The following is a 19,655-nucleotide window of genomic DNA, read 5'->3' on the forward strand; positions in this document are numbered from 1 at the left end:
GTATTACTAGAATTGGCCAATTATTAGCTGATCTACACCTGAGTAATATATCAGCAAGTGGATAACTTATATAGGTGATTAAAGCACTACCAAGGCTACGTAAATGATAAGATCAATATCCAGGACAATAAAATGTTATTTGCATAGCTATATTATGCTATGATGATTCATCACCTACATTGACACTGCAATATCTCCACCAATCCTGCATCAAGTGAGTTGATTTTTGTACTGGTAGGTAGGTAATAACATAGTGTTGATATGCTCTGATGTGATCATGCTTATATATGTTGAGACTATGATATTATACCACTCTTTGGTAGTTGTTATATTTCAAATTTGATTAAACTCAATGATCACTTGATATCTTACTGGGAACTTCATGGATAAGCATAATCTAAGTTGCAATCTGGTCTAATAGATGTATATCATAGATATGGGAGCCCCCATAATTTTAGGTATTGTGTTTACCTGTATATATGACATATATCCTATCACACCGATCTCCCAATAACTTACTCAGAAGTGCGGGATCCCCAACACAATAAGAGTAGGAAGCATACGGAGGGGTCCCCCTATAAGATTAAATCTCCCACACCACATTATATACATACGAAATCTTGTTATTCCCTATTATAATAATGAATAGTACTGCATATCATATTGGCAATACAGCTATGATCTGCCAGTTTATTATAGATCAAATATGTGAAACTTGGCAAATGAGGTGTATACATCTACCTCCATACTCTGATTGATCTCTATATATTCTTGGAGGATGAATTGGGGTGAATATTCCAAGATGAGTTGGTTTACATGAATGGTAGGGTGTATAGACTGAGTACTGGACATTGAGATGCATGTATGAGGATATTTGGATGTCTAGTAGGACCCCATACTATAATCCATCATGGTTCTGGCATGTATTACAGAAGGTAGCTGAAGAGAGGGTAGGTACCCATAGAGCAAAAGAGAGTGTCCTCGCTATTACAACTGGTCAGAAATTAATTTCCAGTATGATGCAAGACTTGGATATAAGATGGTATAGACCTTCAAATGAACCTGTCCAGCACTTGAATCAGCCTCATAGCTATTCTGGATCTCTCACAGTACCATTATCAGTGTTATCTATCCCAATAATGATGAGTTCATCATAGCATGACCTTTGCAAGTCTGGGAAATCTGACTCTATTCACTAGTAGGAGTATGGTCCACCCTCTAGAAACTGGTGCCTGTACCCCTCTAGCATATCTCTATCCTGGGTTATATAGCACCTAAGGTCTCTATTAATTGACTGGCCCCAGCATTTGTCCCATGGTGGAAAATGAGTAAGGGTGTGCTAGGCTATCCTATGATATCATATCAACTTAGATCATGAGATTCCATGCATGTAGTCTTAGGATATCACCAAAATACTGCTCAATTTAGTATTCAGGCATGCTTGGCAGTAAATAGATCAGGGCAATGGTGACGAAAAATATAACTGATGTGACTCAAGGATAGTAGGATAGTATACCTTTCAAATGAACTCTATTTCAACTGTATCCACCAAGGCTAGCTGGAGATCTGTGCCCATCTTTCAGAGGTGATGGAGATCAAATTCTACTGATGAGTGAATGTATTGTATTATCAGTGCCATAGTCACTGGGAGTGAGGAGGGTATACACCAGGGGGTTTTGTTAGAGTAGCCAAACTTACAAGTCTGTCACCTTACATTGTTAAAGAACTAGATATTCTCTTTTTTATTACCGAATGATCAATATAGTAATCATATCACATGATGATGATCAAAATACTTCATAATCAATACTTGCCTTTGATACCCTTCCTGCTAGCACTTGATTCATGTATTTAGGTCGAGCAACTATTGAGATAGGAGCCCATCAGTTAAATATGAGCTCGTGATGGGTCAGTGCTAACACATTTATTGAGCCACCACTATAGGTTACTTAATAAAAGGTGTTTATATAGTTACAATACACAACTTTGATTTTGTGACAAAGTGTGACACTCTCTTATGATTCCACTGTTAGACTGTGAAAATTTCCTTTTTGGGAACTGTGTCATCCTTGTAACCTAACAGTATATATGGAGCTGATCTGGGCTGCACAGGTGTCTGAATTTCACTTACTACTATTAGGACCTGGTATACAATTTCCTTTTTGAGTAGTCCATGATTACACAGAACTGACTCCTATACTTGGGTATATAATCACTATTGAACATTATTCATACTATGAGTGAGGTGATAATAGCCAGTCATGTGGACTTGGTGCGAAAAATGGTGAAAACCTAAGAACTGCTCAGATTTATTCAGTTCCCTTTCCAAGGTTTATTCAGTTCTATGGCAATGCTGAGAGCAGCATGGCTTATCTGCGACACCCCGCTGGGGTGGACTAGATAGTACACAGTGGGTATTGGGCTACACAGGTGTCCATATCAGTATAGTACTTGATACTATATTCTATATAAGCTCTTAATATTGTCAATATACCTCAGTATCCTAATATTTTATTCAAAATACCTGTGGATAACCCGTGCAGGTACCCGTATCCGTGAGTACAGGTACCCGTTTCCCACGGATGCTGCAAATGCAGGTATTGGTTTTGAAGCCTAAATTACCCGCAGGTAGAGTACAGGTATTTATCCGTGACACTCGTGAGAAGCCTTACATCGGAGTCTCCAGGGTTGCCCTTACAGAGGGGGGATACTGTTATATTCGATTCTGAAATCTGATTCTAGTATTTGGTTTTTACACAATGAAGATTCACTAAGTGTTTCCAATTACTATGACTTCATCTATGCCTTGTTCCTTGTATGCAACCCCTTTTCTACCTCACTTGACTTTATTCTAATCTCGTTACTTACCTTGTTATCCATTATTCTGTTTCCGTTACTTCTCGTACTATAAATACTTTCATGTACTACTATATACTTCAGTTTGTAAAGTAATCCTCCTTGTGTCACATCAAAATGTGAGCTTAACTCTCCATTGATCATAACCATAGTTTTTGCTCTAGTATATAAATTTAGAGCACAGTTATAAAGGTGTGGCGGAAACCCCATATGGATTGAGACTTTTTTTAGATATTCATGGTACCCTCAATCACTTCAGTGTTTACCATGAATTTGGTTCTCAAAAGGTGATCCAAAGAGGACCAGTTTTTGTATACATTGCATTTACGATCAATTTCCCCTTCCCTTTTGTGGAAACTATCTGTTCTCAGCGCAAAAAATTTGGATAAAAACTTGTGCTTTTTAAAATCAATTTTCAGGTGCCAAATTTACAGTAAAATCTGGAGTGAATTCCAATGGCAGAAATACTGTGGCATCTTGCATAGAAATCTCCACCTCTTTACTGTACTAATAAACTGCAAGTTCAGTGGGTCACCCATTGAAATCAAAATGTAACAACTTTATCATTGAAGAAATTATATATATGGCAGGCCAGCAACAGCCAGCTACACAATTTTGATATATTGGTGCCTAATTGAGCAAAATTTGATGGTAAATCTCTGTGTGTTGTTTAACTCATTTCAATTAGATTCAGTTCAGATGCACATATAATGTGTAACTTGAACTTGCAATCAGATTAGTAGAGTATAGTGTTGTCCAACGATATAACACAGAAAATATATTTTGAAATATATTTTGGAAAATACACACAAAAACTATATCTTTCAGTATAACTGAAAATATCTTTGTTGTACTTTTGAAAAGCACTGGAATTGGCGCTGAAAACAATACTATTAGTTTATCTGACATCTGTAGCAAAAGATAATGGTTTCAGCAACAGCCTTTAACAGCTGCCGAAAACACAGTTGAAATTTTTTGAAAAACTACCCAAATGGGACACTTTGGAGCTAAAGATATCACTAAAAGATCCAACGTGACTGTGACTGGAAAAATTGAACCAAATGGGTCAGTATTCTTAAAGTGATGCTAAAAGCACTCCTTTCAGCTCAGTTTATATCTCATCTGAAATTTGTCCTATTGAGGACACTGATTTTCATGCCAAAATAAATGATTTCTGCACAAATTTTAGTTTCAGCTGAGAACAAGGATTTTAGGATGCAACTGAGAATTGTACCAATAATTCCAGTATCAGAACCCTGTGGGGAACTTGATGTTGTGATGCATGGACTTTAGTACCATTTTCAGTTGTGTACTAAGTACTTGAAAGTTGAAACCTTGTTTTCAGCTTGAACTGAAATTGACACTCAAATCATCACGACTAATACTGGTGGCAAAGCCAATGGCAGTTGGAAGGGGTCCATCAGGAGTTTGAAGGCAGATTTTTTTTTTACTTGGTTTCAAACAAAGATTTCTTTGTTTGCCCTTCTACTCCCATTGGGCCTCCCTCTGGCAAACTGCCACAGTGTCATCAGGTATGAGTAAAGCCTCAGATAAGGGGGTTAAATGTTTGTTTGATGCCAGTTCTCAAAGTACAACAAAGCTATATTTAATATTCACAGTGCTCTATCAGGCATCCTACCATTCAATTTCTTTTTCATGTTTGGTACTCGCTGACAGTAAGAGGGAACTTTGTACAACTGAGTCAAGCATATGGAGAGTGGCATACTAGTACACTGTTAAAATCCCATAATTGGATCTTCCCACTCTGCTTCAAAGTCGACCACTTGAAGTCCTTTGCTGCGCGCCGTTGGAAGAGCAGCGCAAACGGCGCGTTCAAATGCCGAGAAAAGACAATCCGGGCCCAGCTCAGCCTGGAGGTGATCCATCTTTTCCTCTACAAAATGGGGGATATAACGCACGGACGTGCGTTGGTCAGAAGACAAGTAGCCGGACAGGATGTGGTCGAGGGACTCCAGGGAGTCGGGGTGTGAATACGAATTTTGTCCTTCGATGTGCGTGATGTTGATCTGTAGGTCGATCTGGCTGAGCGCTGGAAGGTGCTCTGGGCCTTGTCGCAGGGTGTTGTAGAGCAGCATGGGGAGGAGCATAGGCGGGAGCGGACTTGGGCGGAGACGCTGCCCCGAGTAGTCGGCATCGTCGAAGCGGAGGAGCAGGTAGCGGAGGAAAGGGAGGAAAGGAAGAGTGAGATCATATGTGTATTCGATCAGTTCGTTGTTGGTATCTGAAAGAGGCCTTGGTTTAACGATGTATGACGACAAATGGGACGTACCAAGGAGCTCTAAAGAGAGATATTCCAAGGTGTCACCGATAACAGAGCACAGTTCTGGGATCTTGAACACATTATTGCCGAACCACTCGGAGGTGTCCAGAATCAGCGCTCGGAGAGAGCGTGTGTATGGGACGAGGGGGTTGCACAAGCGATCAGGCGCAGCGAGAGAGTAGATGTTGGATCGCAGCCGCTCGAGCGGTTTCTTGATCGGCGGGGTGTCGGCCTCGCGGCCCGGGTCTTGGACTCTAAGGTCAAAAACATTCACCGTTGTGCACGCGGTGAGGAAGCAGTGGAAGACGTCCCCTGGAACATCGAGGAAGGAGTGGACCGTGATCTGACGAAGCGTGTTGCGGCCTTTTGCAGCCTCGATGAGTCGCAACACGTTGTCCGTGAACACGTGTGAGACGGCCCTCCACTCCATGTTCGAGGCGAGGCTTGGGGGCTCGAAGAAGTAGACTTCGAGGCGCTTCACGTTGGTCATGCACTCGAGGATGTACTGGAGCAGGAGAAAGGCGTCCTCCGCTTCGATGGGGAAGTCTTCGTCCCAGTCGCAACACAGGGACAGAGTCAAGTCGGCGACGTAGCTTCCTAAACGCGGGAAAGCGCGAAGATGGGCGGCAGCTGAGGTATAGCAGAGGGTGCTCCGCAGATCCAGACAGTTGGTAAGATTGACCTTCTGCCACAGGCGCTGCTGACATGGGTCGCAGAACGCTGGGCTGACAAGGGAGCACGACTTGAGGGTAAGGGAGTCCGTAATGAAATCGACGATACACCCGATGAGCTCTGGAGGCATATGGGCGGTCATGGTGCAAGTAGCTGAGCGGCCTGTGCGATAAGAGGATGGTGGAGAGATGCAGAAGCGATAGGCGCTAGTCAGGATCCTTTCGATCGCTTATATCAGAGGGCCGGGTATCGCGGCCCGGAAGGACGGATAGCTAGTACGGACGCCGCACATCCTCTTTTGGGCTAAGGCGAGAGTAGTGGCAAAAGAATGAATAGAACTTGCCTGTTTTGTCTCCCGCCGTCCGACCTTTAGCGCACTACTCGGGGCTGCTCTGCGCAAGTACTAGTCGAGACTCGATGCCGGCGATATGATTTCTGTTGTGGCGAGATAACGTCTGGTTCACAACTGTTGACCGGCTGACTGTGCATAATAGATTGAATAACAGCAAACAAGAAACAAGCAACACAAACAACAGTGATAGCGGGCAAATCTACAAGACAAGCGTCCAACGAACGGGCAGCATCCATAACAATACACGCAGCAAGCAATTTTAAGCATCGTCCTTCCGCGCCGCGGACTCGACGACTTGTGGCGTAGGTGGCGGCGGGGCCTTTGGTGTCCCTGGGTGGCTGACACTGGTGGCCGTAGCAGCGCCGGCTGGTTCTGCTGGTGTTGTGGGGGCAGCAGTTGGCGGAGCAACGTGCGGTGGGGGATATGGCTGGGGAGGAGACCGACGGAGAGTCGATGATGCAAGTGGGCCGCGTTTATGAGGGAATTGCTCAGGACGCGGGCGAGAATGTGTGCGTTCAAAAAGTCCGCACTTGTTACACAGCTATTGAAAATGCTCAGGGACCCAAACAAGAACGAAGATGAGTAGACACACCACTTTTCCGGGACTCAAATTAGAACGACGCCAAGTCGAAGTATCGGTTGTGCAGCTACGAAGAAAAAAAATATTAGTCAAGACCTCAAACGAAAGAAGGACTTACCAGTTAAAACAACGTCGACGAACTCTATCGCTCAGCTTCGTGGCCGCGTCATCGGTGTGGATAATCGGAACGTTGGGAGCGGCGGCGTTGGCAGTCGGAGCGGCTGGTGGGGGGGTAATACGCGGAATACTGCATCGGATAGCCGGCATAAGGTGGATATGGTGCATGAGGAGATCGCGGGTCGTATGGGGGCTGTTGTCCGTCAGCACTTGGAGCGGGTGGGTAAGTGCCGGGAGGGGCGTAAATGTAGGGTGGGGGAGGATAGCGCGGGTCGTATGGGTAAGCCGTAACGCCCGTTGTCGGGGCGGAGGCGGAGACTGGGGGAGTGCCCGGGGCAGATGTGGGTGGGGAATGATGAGAAGGGGACGTTCCAGCGGCCGACGACGGACGTGGGCTGGGAGTAGGTGGTGGGAGACTGGCCATGGGTGGTGAAGGAGCAACGGCTTGGCGAGAGGCGGCTTTGAGTGATGAAGAGTGAGAAGCTGAGGTTGAATATGTCTCGACGCGATGGGGCATCGACGATGAGGAGTCTGGGTGTGGGTGCGGGCTCGATGGACGAGGGGTAAGACGAGCGACGGTGACGAAGTTGTTGTAAGCGGCTGGATCAACAGCTGGATCGCGCTTTTGTCCTTCGACTGTTGGCTGTTCGGGTCGGTTAGGGCTGGGGAGGAACAAGTGGGTCAAGACGTCAACAAAAGCGCGGGGTTTATAAACGCCGTACCTCGCGGTCGACATCGATGATGATGATCAAGATGAAGAGGGAAAAAACTCACACCAAAAGTCTGGGCCACGTCACCTGTTGATCGATGAGCTGGCTCGGTTCTTTATATGGCTTGACGCGTAAGCCGGCACGTCACGGCACCGAGGCTGTGCGCACTTCTCTCCCACTAACGGCCACCACGACTACCGACCCTGCAAGGCGTCGTCCTGTTTGCGAATTGCATCGTCCTCTGTATACGACACAGTCCTGCTCCTCCCACACTGCCGAATCAGACCGAGATCGTCGTATATCACACTGCCACGAGAATCCCGCTCAATCCATTAACGATGGGAAATATGTGCACTGGAATGAGGGATGATGTCCGATCTACTTCCGGCTTCCCTTCGATCAACTTCCGCGTTGATTATCAGCCAGCCAACCCATCCCCTCCTGTGACTGGCTGACGACGACTTCAATCCTAGTCTGTCTCTTTCGAGGCAGTTACTTTGCTCCCATCGCTGTTGCCGTCGTTTGTGACGTTCTCCAACACATCGGTCGAACAGATTGATTCAAAACTCTCGAGTAAGGTACTCTTCATTCCATTTGTTCCCATTGATCATGAACGATTCAAAAGTTTGATAGCTTAGATTCACAAGTCTATGTATCCCTGCGACGGCATTATTCGCTTGGATATCGTGCCTGCTAGTGACGAATAGGGATGGAGGTAGACCGTATGCAACGAAGGAAGCAACTCGAGCCGTCGTCCCACCCGAACGCAGCACCGCGCGCGACGTCCTTCTAACTGCTATCTCCTCGACGCCTAACATGACCGCCGTTCGGCGTCGAGGTCCTGAACCATCTCGTTTCGTCTGCACACAGCCTCTCAGGCTGCTGTCAACGGACTTCAAACGCTTTCTCCGCAAATAGCGTCTCGAGAGTCGACGCTCATGGTCAACAATCCATCGCGGCATTGATCAACTCTTGCAAAAAGGCGTAACACCCTTGGGGTGCCGATGTATCTGCCGTGCAGCATTGCCGCGATAATCAGAACGGTGTCGGCAGAAAACACTCCAGTCTCCAGGACCTAGGACCCGAAACCGGCAAATTGCGCAAACGCCACTGTTCGACATCTCGCTGGACGTACAACCGCCAACGCTTTCTGTCCGATAGTGAGTGAGTGCTGTCAATCCTCGATCATTTACGCCCATTCGTCATCCCACAGGTACCTCTGCCAGTGCCCCAGGTATATGGCTTCTGGCTGTTGGACGGGAGCATATCCAAGGGGTGCCTTATGTTAGGCCGTTTGCCCGGCGGCCCCGGCGTGAATTCTTCATCCAATACCGAGGCCATGTGCTGTGCGATTGAGAATAGAACTCAATACCACCAGGATAGTAATACCACGTCTGACTTATCCCGCACTCTCACCCCCCGGCTCCCGTCATCAGTCGCCTTCGATGGTGTCTGACCGTTCTGATTGGAACGGAAGTTGATCATTTTATCCGCAACCAATCACGGCGTCTCCTGCGCTCTGCGCCACTGACCGCTCGAACTGAGCTGACAGGCATCGACATCTAAGTTCGGCTCATCCACCGCCGAACAGGTCTGGCTGATATCATGATGCGGGCTGGCATCCCCATGAGTCTTCCCGTCTGATCAGGGTGATTCGATAGCGTATTCGGGAGTGGGAGAACCACGCATTTCCTAGCCCAACGACCGAGCTCTCAGGACCGGAAACCCCTTGTGGTTGTCAAGGGCACACACGGCGCTGCGCCAAGCCCGAGAATAGCACGCATGCCGGAGGCTGGCAGTTAGATCCGGTACTCCAACTATTTCCATCTTCAAATAAAATATTTACAAATGGTAATAAATTGCAGCTCTGTTGGCACCCTGTGCCTAATGAAAGAAATTTGCCAGTTTTGATGGAGTGTGATATGTGACTGATGGATTGATTAAAATAGTACAGTACAGGAGATGGTTGGAGTCCTATTCTAAAAACAATATGATTATTTCCACATTCCAAGCACAAAGGATACCCTTAGAGTTTTTTCTCTTTGGATTCTCCCTTGACACCAGGGTTTTGGGCAAAAAAGGTGGTCTAGAGCAGGACTTTTTTGTGGCAGATACAGGCCTAAATCACTGGGGCTAATCTTTACATAAATTATGGGCTCTGATTTTACTGCACATGACCTGGAAATTACCTTATCTAAAGATTGCACGGATCTGGCTGGCTGATGCGGCCTGATTCAGGCACATGCGGCTGATATGGCCCTCCTGTCTGCAGTTGTAGCAGCAAGCACTGCCACAGGCCGTTGCAGGAGCTTAGGCCCAATTGATCTTTAGCCCAGTAGTGGGGGGGGGGTGTGACGGCCGCAGGTTCCCTGTTTCCTTTCGGGTTCTGCCACAAGGCCTATCCGTTGAATGGATTATGGTTACTGAATCCACGGCAGGAGTCATCGGGGGGTTTTGGCCCAAGGGTGACTGATTTTGTGACTTTCATTGAAGATACGGAACCGGCAAAGCATGGCATCCTGTTTAATGGTCTCTGATAAGGTTGACGTCATTGTAGTACACGACTTTGTTGAGGGAGTCGAGGATGGTGAAATAGCTGGTCGCATCCATATCTTTGGTTTGTGTAAGGGCAACCCTGGAGACTCTGACGAAAGGCTAGCAGGGGAGGATCCAAAGAGAAGAAACTCTAAGGGTCTGCCTGCTAGGGCGCTATATACTGGTCGTCCGTAACTGCCGATGCAGAGCACAGAGGGCCTGAGTGGTGTTGCAGGCTCTGTCCCAAGGTGATCGTTGGGAGGGTCTTGACGGATCGGTGATTGTGCGGGCAAAGGAGGCTGAGGACGAGGGTTGGGGTAGGTCGGAGCGTCCGAGGGGGCATTGGTCGGATGTGCCTTGGATGGCTTGGACGGTCTGAAGGAGGTCGAAGCGGGGGTTCCCTTGACAGTTTGGGTGTAGCTTTCCATTGTTTGCTGAGGGATCTTAATGTGAGCCTCCCCTCGGAAGGCCCTGATAAAAGCTTTTTCGAAGCTGTCGTATGTAGTATAGGTGTCAGCTGTGCGGTGTGGTAGTGGCTCGTGGCAGCCATGTCGCTACCACAGTTACGCACTTTTCCCAAGACACGCACCTACACATTCTTTCCTATCTCAACATATCCAAAGCACAAGTCACGTCCAACAGGGGGGCTCAGAGGGACTGGGGCTTGCATAACTCGGGATTGGTCACCCCTAGTGTTCGTCACAGGCCACCCGTGGGTAAATCTGGGGTGGCCCGCACCCGTCCTTGCCGATGCCCTGCACGGGTGCAGGTACCCGCACTTTGGCTAGCGGGCCGCTCGTGGCCTGCTTTCCGAAGGCCTGCCCGACATTTGTGGTGGGCAGATGCATGTTACCGTTGACATCTCACCTCGTAACGGTGTCTGGGCTCATCGGAGCTTTGTTCGGCAACATCTCGTCATGCAACAGCCTCGGCCCCAGCTGCTGATCACCAGTGCGCTGCGGAGGCCCGTTTTTGCGGCCCATCATGGGTCACGCTACCCGTGACGATCACTAGTCACCCAATGTTAACCCTGAGGGTAGCAGCGACGCAGCCCTATACGACTTGTCCTTACCCCTGGTTGCTATGTTGGACAAGACCCAAGCGAAGCATTACAGTATCTATGGACTCCGACAACTCAGTACCACACAGCAACCACTCAGACACCGAAACACGCGCCTTACACGAGGCCGGAACACGGTGATGAGTGTGGAGTGCAGACTGCAAATGAGCTCTCTAACTAACCAAACCAACAAAAACAACCAAACTCCACTTTTCGTAGAGAGAAAGATGTATAATGTCGAGTAGGAAAAGTCACAAAACCCAAAAATCGTCAACTCCTTGTGCGAGTACAGGCCCCTGTGAACAGAGCCTTGGCACAGATGTGTAAGGTTGTAGGGTAGATACGAGTGCCCCAAAGCGTACTATCAATGAAACTCTGCAATAGAGAAGCACCAATACGATGCCCGGAGAGTTTATACTTGTGTTAAGTGCCGTGTCGACCAAAGGGACGGAGACGAAGACGGAGACGGAGACGGAGACGGAGTCGAAGTCGGAAACGGAATCGAAGTCGTAGAGCACTTGGGGCGGAACACCACAGAAGGATGTTTGGGTGACCGGGGCTTCCAGTTGACCAAGACAAGACAAGAAGGGGAGAGCGGAGTCGAGACGACGCTGGGAGATAGAGACCAGCAACGTTAATTTACAAACTGAAGTACGTGATAATACATCAAAGTATTTATAGTACGAGAAGTAACGGAAACGGAATAAGGTATAACAAAGTAAGTAACAAGATTAGAACAAAGTCAAGTAAAGTAGAAGCGGAGTTGCATACGAGGAACAAGGCATAGATGATTGCATAGATCATAAGTCGGAGTAATTGGAAACGCTCAGTAAATCTTCATTGCGTAAAAACCAAATACCGGAGACGGATATCGGAGACGGATGCCGGAGTCGGCACGGATATAACAGTATCCCCCTCTTGCGTTTCTTGCCCACAAGAAACAGGAGCAATGTTCGTAGAGGTAGGAGTCGGAATCAGAGAGAGTCGGAGTCAGAGTTGGACTTGTGAAAATTTTGAGTCGAAGGCCGGAAAGGCCAAGATCACCGAGGAAGCCGGTGAGAATGTGATAATAGGAAGGAGGCCAGAAAAGGAAAGGGGTGACAAGAAGCACGTCACCGATTGACATTAATCTTTTCATCTTTACCCACACCCACCATGTCGCCAAAACGCCACTCCAAGAAGAACCCCAAGAACCTTTTCGAGTCCGAGGTGGAGCGGGTAGACGAGCTGTCGGAGACGGAGAGGGTGGATGAGTGGGTTGAGGGACGAGATCGTGACCCCTTGGCTGACGCCCTACCGTCTGGTCAAAACCGGCGCGTAGAGGTGCGGAGGGAGCTAGAGGAGTTGGAGCGCAGAGCGGAGACGTTGCGTGCGCAGCTGGCGGAGATGGCACCAAGGGCTCCGTCACCGGGTGGTCGGTCGGATTCGTATGATCCTGACGACCCGGTTGACAACGAGCCGATCGTAGAGGAGGAGTCGGAGCACGGGTCCATGGTGGCTCCAATGGTGTGGACGCCAGCAGATCACGACGCGCTGCTAGCGATGGCAGCCGAACAACAACGGAATCGCACAATAGACCAGCAGGCGGCCGTGAACCAACGCCAGAAAGTCGAGGCCGAGGGCAAGAAAAGAGAGGCCGAAAAACCCGAAGACAAGAAACAACGGCACCGAGCCCAAGCCGACAATGCCAGAGAACGGGTCAAGGCACGCCGCGAGCGCGGACTCGCGCCATTGACACGTGCCGAAGAAGCGGAAGCCAATGCCCGCGTCGGCCGGCGTGTCATGCGACGTCTCGAGTCCTCGGCGGAGCCCGATTCGGCTGTTGCCGCCGAAGAACCCAAGAAGTCGGAAAAGGCCGAGGACGCCGAGAAGGCCCAGACTGATGAGTCCAATGCAGGGGAGGACGTAGAGGACGAAAGTAAGTGCAAAATTTGACTTTAGAATATAAACCTAACCCGTTTTGGCAGAAACAGCTCATTCACTCAGGAATACTAATAAAAACGTGGCTACTGGTGAAGGGCTGTACTCATAAAACGTGGGGAAGGGCTCAAGGGTCACAAATGTCACACTTTTTAAAAAACCATTTTATTCATTTTTGGGTGTTAGATCATAGTATTGATGATGGGATTGATGTCATCAAGATAAAGTGATCAATGTGGAACGATTTTTGATGGACATCAGTATCATTGATGGCTATGTCAGGATACATCAATTTTAGCCTAATTAGGGTGTATACCTTTGCCCTAGATCACAGGCCTACCTAGATGTTTATTTGGGTCTTCGGCCTGAAAAAATGGTGATTTGCCTTTCCATATCTGGTAATATCTTAGTCATAGCTGTCAAACTCATTGAGATATTCACAATTGATTGAATGTCACATTTTTTGTCACAGTACTCCGGCCATGGCTGGCATGAGCTCCCCCAGGTTTTATGAGTACAGCCCTTCACCAGTAGCCACAGTTTTATTAGTAAAACTGAGTCATCCTGGCAGAAAAATGCACCAAGTGTGTCAAGTCGGGCAAGAAGTGCGTGTGGAGCGACCCTAAGCCCAACACGACTTGGCACGGGAGGTTGTCCTGCGACAATTGCCGCAAACTCAAGGTCCGTTGCGAGGACGGAAACCCGCCACTGCGATTCCGCAAGGACGAGAAGGAGGCAGGGTTGGTCAAGGAGAAGGGGAAGAAGAAGATTACGGGGCCATCGCGGATACGGGTCGTAGTGCCCAGAGTGGTTGAGGAGGAGGTTCCTGCGGAGACAACCGCGGAGACGTCGATTCTGACGCTCGACAACGCGTCGCTTTCTGCGATGTTGGCCAGCCTATTGGTCCGTCAAAACCAAGATCACGCGCAGATCGGCCGACTGGTCATGGGGTTGTAAAACCTTGGGCGCGAAGCTTCGCCACAACGTTGGCGGAATCAACTCGGCGACAACGACGCAGGGGTTGGCCGAGCATGCGCAGGGTATTGAGAAATCCCTCGACCACTGGGATGTCTTCATCCAGAAGGAAGGTCAAAGGTGGCGGACTCGGGACGGGGCGGACTCGGAATCGGAGGATGCAGAGGGTGAGCTGTACGAGGAGGAACCAGAGGAGGTCGAAGAGGATGCGATGGATGTGGACGAGGAGCCCCCGGCGAGGGTTGACAAAGGGAAGGGAAGAGCCGAGTAGCGGAGACGGAGACGCCTCGGAGACGGAATCGAAGAACGACGAGATTAGAGTCGTAATTGTAAAATAGAATATAATTTCCTTATCTCGCAAATCCAGTGTGATGTTAATCCAGTTTGGGTTTGTTGGGGTATTGACGATGGAAGGATTCGATATACTCTTCAGCTTCCAAGTCAGGTGCACCAACCCAAGTGAATTGCTCATCAGTGTTCTCGTAACCAAGCCATTCGACCAGGTAGCGGAGTCGAGCCGGACCCTTGAAACGGCGATCAATCTTGGAGTCAACGATTTGTTTGATTTCGAAGTGTTCTTCTCCATCGACTTCAATTGCCGCAGGTGGTGGCTCTTCGCGACCAGGGAATTTGTTGGGTGTGTGGATTTCGATTTGGGAAACGTGAAAGACGGGATGAACTTGAGAAAGGGATTTCGGGAGACAGACTTGATAGGACGCAGCACTGGGCTTTCCGATGATCTCGAAGGGACCAAAATGCATTTCCGAGAACTTCGGAGTCGGACGCTTGGTCTTGATGTACTTGGTCGAGATAAAGACTTCGTCACCAATAGACGGAGACGGATCCGGAATGCGTTTCCGGTCCGCAGTCTCTTTGTATTGCTCCTGAGCGTACTTGATCTGTTCCTTGAGGAACTCGTGCAGCTCTTGGAGATCGATGACGTAGTCCTTAGCATAAACATTAGCCACATCACGCTCTGGATGAATCGTAATAGAGGGATCGTAGCCTTTGTTCGCGAAGAACGGTGATATGCCAGTAGAAGCGTTAGGAGCATTATTGAGTGCGAGCTCTGCGATCGGCAGTAACTCGTGCCAATTATCCTGTTGGTAAGAACAATAGATGCAAATATATTGCTCAACAGTTTGGTTCATGCGCTCCGTTTGCCCATCAGCAGAAGGATGATAACCCGAAGTGTAATGGAGTTCCATGTTGAGTAGTTCTCCAAGGGAACGGAAAAAAGAGGACACGAATTCCTTTCCGTGGTCAGAAGTGACGTGGGATGGGACTCCGTGTTTCGAGAAGACGTGAATGAGGAAAAGTCGAGCGAGCTCCGGAGACGAAATATGAGTGTCGCACGGAATCAAAATGACCTGTTTTGAGGCACGATCAACGATGACTAGAATAGTATCGAATTCACCGGATGTGGGGAGCTGCTCAATGAAGTCCATAGAGATAGAATCCCAAGGACGGAGAGGAACGGGGAGAGGCTTTAGCAGACCATAAGGTCGATGCCTTGGCTTCTTGTTGCGCTTGCATGTGATACAAGATGCACAGTAGTCCTTGACGAAGGTTCTGAGGTCTGGCCAAGTGTATTCGCGTCGGACAAGAGCGAGAGTACGATTTTGGCCAAAGTGACTGGAGAGGATATGGTCGTGATGGTGTCGGAGTACAGTAAGTCGCAACTCCGGAGACGTACCGGAGACGAGTGGTACCCAGATTCGATCGTCATAGCGTAAGAGACCAGTGTCATCGAGTTTCCAGCGCGATGAGTTGCCAGATTTCGCTGTGGAGAGGCCGGAGACGGCAGCGGGATCATCATTGATGTGAGCGCGGATGTCAAGAAGCTTCACGACAACATCCAGAATGACGGAGGCACGAAGCACAGGTTCTTCAAGGAAGGTAGCGCGGAGAGAGGCGTTGAGTTGTTCAGACGTGAAAATAGGGTGAAAATTTTGCGGATTCAATTTTCCATAGGACTTATCCCCCTCTTTTGGGTAGACGTCCCATCGTCTAGTTAACGCATCAGGCTTACCCCCAAGTTTACCTGGGCGGAATCGGATTGTCATGTTGAAACGACAAAGATACTCGGACCAGCGGACCTGGCGCCGAGTTAGAACCTTGGTAGTAGAGAAATACTCAAGGTTCTTGTGATCAGTGACCACATCGACCGGAATCGGGGCGCCTTCAAGATATTGACGCCAGTGAGTAAACGCATCGAAGATAGCGAGTAATTCCTTATCGTGTGTGTCATAGTTGAGCTCTGATGGCCCCAGAGAGCGACTCCGGAAAGCCACAGGATGGATTTCACCATCATCGCCGGAGACGGAGAGGATAGCGGCGATAGCATAGTCGGAGGCGTCCGTTTCTAGGGTGATTTGGCGGTCTGGGACCCAGTGATGAAGGATCGGAGCCTCGACAAAGGCTTTCTTGAGGTAGTCGAAAGCCTCTTGACACTCAGTGGACCAGTTCCAGCGGACATTGGCACGAGTGAGACGAGTGAGCGGAATCGTGATGTCGGAGTAGTTGAAGATAAAACGTCGATAGAAGTTACAGAAACCGAGGAAGGATTGAATATCCTTAACTTTCCTAGGCGTAGGCCAGTCCGTGATCGCGGAGACCTTCTCCGGAGACATGCGAAAGCCGTCAGGGGAGAGAATGTAGCCCAGATACTCGGTAGTCGTGACGCCAAATTCGCACTTTGGCAACTTACAGTAGAGTCCGGCTTCGCGGAGACTTCCCGAACATGCTCGACATGCTTCGACTTGTTGTCTGAATAGACTAGGATGTCGTCAAGATAGACGATAACTGTAACATCCAGTAAGTCGGCGAAAAGACTATTGAGAAATCTTTGAAACGCAGCAGGAGCATTGGTAAGACCTTCAGGTACAACCCTGAACTCGTAAGAGCCATAGCGAGTGCGAAAGGCCATTTTCGGTTCGTCTCCGGGTGCGATGCGGAGAAGATGATAGGTGTGGTGCAGATCGAGTTTTGTATAGATACGTGCCTTTCCCGGTGCGTCAAGCAAGTCCGAGATCAGCGGAAGCGGGTAGCGGTCCTTCTTCGTGATGCGATTGAGTCCGCGATAGTCAACACAAAGGCGAAGGCTGCCATCTTTCTTCTTAGCGAAGAGAATAGGCGCGCCATGACTAGAGCGCGAAGGATAAATGAACCCGGAGCGGAGATTCTCGTCGATGAACTTGCAGAGAGCTTCCAGCTCGTTCTGAGACAGAGAATAGACGTGTCCGATGGGTGGTTCTTCACCATCAACGGTCTCGATTTTGAGATCAAATTCGCGATGGGGCGGAAGGTTGAAGGCTTCCGTTTCCGAGAACACATCGGCATAGTCTTGGTACTCGGGTGGGAGACGATTAACCTCAGGCTCGGCTTGAGCTGCTCGAGCAAAGGCTTCGTCAGAAGGGACTGCACGAAGAGTGTACTGATACGTATCTTTATCCGCAATAACACAGCGATAAGCCGCAGCAGAAACAAGAGAGATTTGGGGTGCGACAAGAGGAGTCTTGCGCGTGAGAGTTATGGCCGGAGACGGAGTGTCAACCGGAGACGGATCGTCCAATACAGGACCAAGATTTGCTGGCGAAGGGGGCGATATAGGAGCAACCGGAGAGGGCGGAATCGATTCCGATTCCGGAGTGTCCTCGCTCGTAGAGGAGCTGATCGCAACAGGAGCAGGCGTGATAGTAGCCAGTTTTGTCGACAAAGACTCCCTAGACGTGTTGGAACGGAAAGAGACGGTGGCTTCAGACCAGTTAATCAACGGATTAAAGCGGTTGAGCCAACTATATCCAAGAACCATTTCGCAAGGAGAGTCCAGATGGGTAACATAGAATTCCACAAGGTGGACTTCGCCAGACGGAAAGCGGATGAGAAGACGGATTTGTTGGTTGATGGTTGATGAGGAGCCGTCGAGGTACCGTAGCTTGACAGGCGAAACAGCATAGGGCAAAAGATTCTTCATTTTACAGATAGAGGCAGATATAAAACAATGAGATGATCCAGAGTCGATAAGAGTCCTCAAGCTGGAGTTGAATCCCGCCATGCGTTGTACGACGGAAAGAGTTGGGGTTGAACCAGACTCTATTCCTGACAGGATCGAGTCCGGGACCCCCGGAGACGGGACGAGAGCGGAAACGTGAAGATCGAGAAAGAGGGCGTGAGAAGAAAGAGCGGACGCGTTGAGACGTACCTCCGGTAGCAACCTGGAGTCAACGCGGCTCGGTTCGGCTGCAAGAGGGACCGAGTCGCTGACTATTTTTTTTGACTCAGTGTTGTCGACCGGAGTGGCGACCGCCGGAGACGCAGCCACCGGAGTCATGGTAGTGGCGCGTGCGTCCAACATAGCCTTCTTCTTTCGACACTCGTTGGCCATATGCCCAGACTTGCCACAGAAGAGGCAAAGCTTGTTCTTGATTCTGAACTTGCGTATTTCTGGCTTCAACTTCCCATCAGGACCAAGAAGGGAAGCATGCGCTTTGGCTGTCTTCGTCTTGTCGTTATTGTTGGAAGACGACGAGGAAGCCTGTTGCTGAGAGCTGTTGGAGCCCTTGTTGCCAGAATTCGAATTACCACCGGAGACGTTTCCGTTTCCGGAGTTGTTGCCAGAGGAGCCAGAAGAGCCAGACGATTTTTTCGAAGAGGAGTCCTTTTTAGAACCCCCAGACCCAGAATTCGAGCCACCGGAATGGCCACCGGAATGGCCAGAGCCCGAACCAGAACCAGATCCACCACCATGAGAATCTCTTAACTCCCGCTCCCTCTGCTTCTCCGCTTCATGCTTCCAATACTTGCCGTCGATGAGACGGGCAGTTTGCTTGACTCCGTCCAGCGTATTAGCGTAGACGTAGTGCATCATGTCGTCCTTGATACATTTAGGAAGACCGGAATAGAAGGTATGTCGGAGAGCGGAATCACCCCAATTGGTGATGAGAGCGAGAGTGTCGAATTGGATAATGTAATTATGTAAGTGGTGATCTTATCACCGGACTTCATCGTCACATTCCGGATTTTGTCCTCCGCGTCGCCAACCGGGTCCTAAGGACCAAAGTTGTCCTTGATGAACAAAGGAAAATTGCCGTCCCAAGCCGGAATCGCAATAGCCTGGCCCTGATTCATGGCATACAGGTTAGGCGTAAAATACGCCAATGCGTTTCCGCGCAGATATGAGGTGATGTAGATTATTTTCTCGTCATCAGTAGAGAAATCTTGCTCACGCTCAGCAAAGTGCATATAGCACTGGGTGAGGAAAGAGACGAGCTTCGCGGGCTCGGAACCGTCGAACGTGTCCGGTGCCCGGAGAAGACTCCGATTGGAACGGGGCGCAGCATTGTTGCGCTGAGGAAAGTTGGTGAGGAAATGTTGGAAATTTTGGAGAGCGCCAATCATAGCGCGTTGAAGATCACGGCCCGGAGAGCCAGCTCGAGGGACTCCGGCACCACCACCTCCACCAGGTGGCCCACCACCTCCACCTCCACCTCCTCCGCCTCCTCCGCCACCACCATCTCTAGGGGGACCCCAGAATGGATTTCCAGATCCACCAGGGCCGCCACCAGGACCACCAGGACCGCCAGGTCCACCACTGC

At 49.2% G+C, this 19,655-nt stretch overlaps 1 protein-coding gene across 1 annotated transcript; it reads right to left on the bottom strand.

Annotated features, from left to right (window-relative positions):
* Positions 1-6,420: 6,420 nt before the first annotated feature.
* MIND_00913400 (GATA type zinc finger protein asd-4) lies at positions 6,421-7,594 on the bottom strand (the record flags this gene model as incomplete). Its single annotated transcript, XM_037365771.1, has 5 exons — positions 6,421-6,702; positions 6,754-6,808; positions 6,860-6,962; positions 7,069-7,520; positions 7,581-7,594. 5 exons carry the CDS (start codon positions 7,592-7,594, stop codon positions 6,421-6,423), a joined length of 906 nt encoding a protein of 301 aa, XP_037217183.1.
* Positions 7,595-19,655: the final 12,061 nt, after the last annotated feature.

This window comes from Mycena indigotica (genome assembly GCF_014461135.1).
Source record: "Mycena indigotica strain 171206Taipei chromosome Unknown Mind.scaff0008, whole genome shotgun sequence".
Classification (NCBI taxonomy): domain Eukaryota; kingdom Fungi; phylum Basidiomycota; class Agaricomycetes; order Agaricales; family Mycenaceae; genus Mycena; species Mycena indigotica.